At 33.5% G+C, this 4,919-nt stretch overlaps 1 protein-coding gene across 1 annotated transcript; it reads right to left on the bottom strand.

Moving 5' to 3' along the window:
- Window positions 1-559: 559 nt before the first annotated feature.
- LOC110916361 (bidirectional sugar transporter SWEET12) lies at window positions 560-2,135 on the bottom strand. Its single transcript, XM_022161113.2, has 6 exons — window positions 2,058-2,135; window positions 1,954-1,990; window positions 1,635-1,845; window positions 1,373-1,534; window positions 1,116-1,235; window positions 560-997 (listed from the first exon to the last, which is right to left on the bottom strand). The coding sequence occupies exons 1-6, from the start codon at window positions 2,101-2,103 to the stop codon at window positions 674-676; spliced, it is 900 nt and encodes a 299-aa protein (XP_022016805.1). The 5' UTR covers window positions 2,104-2,135; the 3' UTR covers window positions 560-673.
- Between the last annotated feature and the right edge of the window lie 2,784 nt (window positions 2,136-4,919).

The raw sequence follows: 4,919 nt of genomic DNA on the forward strand, positions 1-4,919 counted from the left end.
CATCAACCATTTTTTCATCACTCACAACCTTTTTTAGTGGCAATGGTCATCACTCACCACCACACCATTTTCCCCCAACCAACAATTCCTCTCACAAAATCTGGCCATCACGCATTGATTTTTACACGCGTTATAGTTTGCAGCCATTTCCACGCGTGATAGAATGATGGTGGCGGTGGGAATTGTTTGTTTTCACGCGTTATTTTTTGGCCATCACGGAAAGACAACGCTCCTCCCCCACTCCCCTAAATGTTAAAATAGTAGGTGGTTGTAGTTATTTCTTAAAGATATTTAACATCCTAGATCATCCCATGAATATCAGTTGAAAAACATTTCAGGGTCTTGGTGATCTAAAAACATTAGTGTTATGAGAATTTGCTATCGAAATAGAAATAGATTCTTATGAATCCAAGTGACTACGACTTAAGATTTGAATTTTGCTTTAGTTTAATATTTAATGTTGTACAAGCTCCATCGGTTAGTTTGGAGAGATTAATGCTATATGAGATAAAATTTTGGTGAAAAATTTCTTGACACGACCTAAATACGACACACACAAAACATAAAAATACCATGTTCTATTTGACTTGATACACCATGAATACAAATGATGAGAACTGACCCACATCTAATATTTTTACCAAATAAAAATGAAAAGTCATACACATCAATCTTATGCTGCGACATCAATGTTGTGATTTGGCACATTTGGGTGAGCTTGTGGTTCAATGGCTACTTGAGTGGCATCATGTCCGTTTTCATCGAGTCTGGTTACCACAGGAAGAGCATCGGAACACATCAAAGCATTTAGCTTCATAACATCTATTGTTTTGTGGTATGTTACTTTTGGGATCTTTTTCTCCTCCATTTCTCTGATTGGATATTTTTTGGCTTCAACTTCTGTTGCTTGTTCGTTGGCAACGGGCTTCTTGTTCTTGTATATGACGTATAGTATCATTTGAATAATACCGAAGATGAATCCAAGTACATTTGGAATCTGAAAAAAAAAATAAGTCATTCGATTCACAAATCAGAAACTCTTCAAAATAAAAGAGAATAAATAAGATTGTTTGAGATAAACTTTGTTTATAGGCTATAGTTAGGTTTTTTCATACCGCAATATTAAAGTCACCCAGAAGCAGACCATAAAAGAACCACATAACGGCACTGAGGGTAAGGGCTACCGACAATAGAACTGGCATGTATTCTACGCTTTTTGTTTTAATCACTTGTCGCTGCAAAATAATGCGAATAAATATGAATATAAATATAAAAGTGGCGCATATAAATTAAGGAATATAACATGTGAAATGCAAATAACTTTTTGTAGTGTCACAATTTTTATATAGGCTTTTTATGCATGCATTCTTACCAGAACTCCCAAAGGTGCTACAAAAACACATAAAGAAAACACAAGGCAAATCCATCCAACTATCACACCGCGGGTAACTCCACTTGCAAGAAATTGAGTCAAGACAACAATCAATCCGAAGCCAACAACTATTAGCAATACAATGAGCTTCAAACTCTCCATCTACATAACCAAGATTTGATTTGGTTAGCTTTAATTAACCTTCTTTATTGATAAGTATGATAGAAAAATTTCATTCCAATATAAAGATTAGTATATATACCCTAGCTTTCTTTGGCGCGTAGAAAAGAAAGAAACAAATGTACAAGGTCTCAATGAAGCAACCCACTGAGTTAATGGTAATGAGAAGCAAGACATTGGTCTTGAGAAATGCATAGTATATCCAAAGCATCGCGCTGAATAAGCCCACAACATAAGGCGCTGATTGAAACCCTTCTGTCGATTTCTTTTTGTAAACCTTATAAAACGTTGGTCTGCATTTATGTTAGATCGTATCGGGAAGGTTAGGTAACTACTATATTGAGACCTCAGTTATATCATGGAAAGAGGATTTAATAAACATATATAAGAGATAGACTTACATTGGTGCAAGAAATACCATAAACGAGACGACATTGCCTGAAAATATCGTAACACCAAATGTTAACCGCAGAATTATCTATAAAAATAAATAAATATATTATACCAAGAAGGCCAAATGCTAGAGTGAGGTGAGCCAATGTCCCAGTCATCTTCCTTAAATCTTTCACAAAATCTGATGAGTGGTGCATTAGATATGTTGAGTAATCCCTTTATATAGGAAGCCAGAGTTGTGAGTGGTGGCTCCACCATTATATCAAAACACCATCCCATCTGATAATGGACAGATTTTAATTGGATTGAGTGGGTACATAACTACATAAGTGTACTGGTACTTTATACACCACTCTCTCCTTTGTACCCTTTATATATTGTTAATATCTTTTTCAATAGAAATAATGAATTTTAATAATTTAAACTATTAGTCGTTGGCTGGCAACGGTCACAACTTAAAAAATAACCAGTGATGGTCCTACCTTTTCACATATTATAAACTAATGGACCTTTACTAAAAGAACCTTAATTTCTTTTTATCTCCTTATCATTTTCGGTTTAGTAAAGGTCCTTTAGTTTACAATATATGAAAAGGTGCGAACACCACTGGTTATTTTTTAAGTTGGGACCATTGCCGGCAAACGGCTAATAGTTAGGATTATTAAAATCCATTATTCATTTTCAATAACATATACATCTCAATTTTTTTTTTTTGAAGTATGTAATGATGTATCTATGTTGCCTTACAAAATTAGATATGTTTCTTACAAGATCACTTGGAGACGAAGTAACAAACAACGTGAAGTTGTAATGATAAAGTTAATCCGTTATAGACTTTAGTGATTTTGTAGTCTAATTAATTAACTTTGTATAAGATCCCAGTACAACAAGCACACAAATTTATATCACCCCTTGTTTATACTACTAAACAAATATAATTCACTGTCGGAAAATTGTCAGTGAAAGCGATGAGATTCTGTAGGTAAAAGTTTACGGTAAGGTGAGTGAGGGTATTTTGGTGGGAGTTTTGGGAGGGAACATTTGGAGAAGTTTGGGGATGGAAACAAAAAAAGAAATACAAAGTTTTGGAGAAAAATTAATTAAATTATAAAATGTAAAATTTATGAAAAAAAAAAAATTATATATATATATATATATATATATATACACACACACACATTTAATGCAATTTAAAGAAAATATAATATGGATATATTATAAGGGGATAGGGGTGGTTATCAATCACCATCAATTTATCACTCACAACTTCAAATTAAATTACGCAACATCATCAAGCTTTATTCCATCACTCACAATCTTTTTTAGTGGAAATGCCCATCACTCACCACAACACCCAACAATTCTCCCAACGAACAATTACCCTCACAACAATAAAACTATCACGCGTCAAAAAAATCACGGGTGAAAACAATTGGTGTGTGATAAATGACGGTGGCGGTGGTCTTTTACAATTCTTCACGCGTGGTAAGTCTTTCATGGACTAAAAAGGCACTGCCCCGGATGACCTAACACTCTTATGTTTTTTTCTTGCTATAACAAATATATCGTCTGCACATATTTTTTGTTTTTATTTTTTACATTTTTAGTAAAAAATACTACTTTTTATACTTATATATAAATCACCACACTTTCATACTTGTATTGGTATAGAGATTCGCAATTGAACTCAAATTTGATAGGTAAACTTGACATATTTAGGATGGGTTTGGGTTGGGTTGGGTTGGGTTTGGAATTGAGTTGGGGATTAGTTTTTATTTTTTTTCACAGGTTTGGAATGAGTTTGGGATTGGGTGATATACCCGTATATCCAAACCGATTATATGATAAAGTGTACTAATTTACTCGATTGTATACTTGGTATAGTTTCTTTTATCTATTTATTTTTAAATATGTGTGTATATCAATTATTGGCATACATAATTTTTGTCATCTATGCATTTGAGTATTTTTTATATACATATGATATTTTATTTGTATACATTGTATTTTTATAGCGGTACTGGTTACTCAATAGATACCCAATAGGTTTTGGCTCAGGTAAAGCCCAACTGCAAGTAAATTTTTTAATTAACGATTTATTACCCGATAAAACTTGATGGGTTTTGGGATGTGTTTTAGACGAGCTTATCTAATCGAATTTGGGTCGGGATTATCTAAACCCGTCCTAAACTCGCCTCATTGCTACCCTTCAAGGAAATACAATGTGACAAATTGATCTCTACACTTTTAACTTTTTAAGTATAGTGAACTGTTGCTCTCGCGTAATGTCACACCCTCAAATTCTAAATGCGGAGTACTGTGTAACTGACCAGGATCCAGCCACCAATCATATTGAACATTCATAGTAATTAAATTAGTTTCATCAAAATATGATTAGTGTTTAATAAAGTCCATGTATAGTCTTAATGGTGTAAGGAGTGGTTAAACACCTTAGAGTGGCAAACCAAAAAAACAACCAATCAGAGTGCGCCATGTCAATCAGTGAAAAGTGTTTAAACGTTGCTGAAAAGTGTTGGCAATGGTTTAGACACTTGCCGAAGTGGTAAACTTTTTTTTTTGTATACTATTATATTTAATATTTAAGTTAATAAATGTAGAATAAACTAACAATAACATTAAATTAAATTAAAAACATTGAAATTACATTAAAGTAAAAAAACAATAAAATTACATTAACTTGAAATAAATTAAACTAGTCTTCGTCGGAATTGACCAAAAGGTGGGGTAAATCTTGATTTACGAGAAGATTTATGAGATCGTGTTTTAGTCTCCAATGCATGTTTTCATCCATCAACTCGCCCAACACGGTATCGTCTAGAGCGGGCTCGACTGGAGGATCCCGAATGTGCACTGGTGCTATCGCCCTTCCTTCATCTTTCCAAATCATGTTGTGTAAAATAATACATATGTACACAAGACTCCTAATTTTTTTAACGGATCTTGCTCGCATCGG

Source organism: Helianthus annuus, chromosome 16 (assembly GCF_002127325.2).
Source record: "Helianthus annuus cultivar XRQ/B chromosome 16, HanXRQr2.0-SUNRISE, whole genome shotgun sequence".
NCBI lineage: Eukaryota > Viridiplantae > Streptophyta > Magnoliopsida > Asterales > Asteraceae > Helianthus > Helianthus annuus.

Coding starts and splice junctions, on each gene's coding strand:
- LOC110916361 (XM_022161113.2), bottom strand. CDS start 2,103: ATGACTGGGACATTGGCTCACCTCACTCTAGCATTTGGCCTTCTTG. Junction 1,846..1,953: donor ATGGTATTTCTTGCACCAAT/GTAAGTCTATCT, acceptor ACATAAATGCAG/ACCAACGTTTTATAAGGTTT. Junction 1,535..1,634: donor ACGCGCCAAAGAAAGCTAGG/GTATATATACTA, acceptor TTGGTTATGTAG/ATGGAGAGTTTGAAGCTCAT.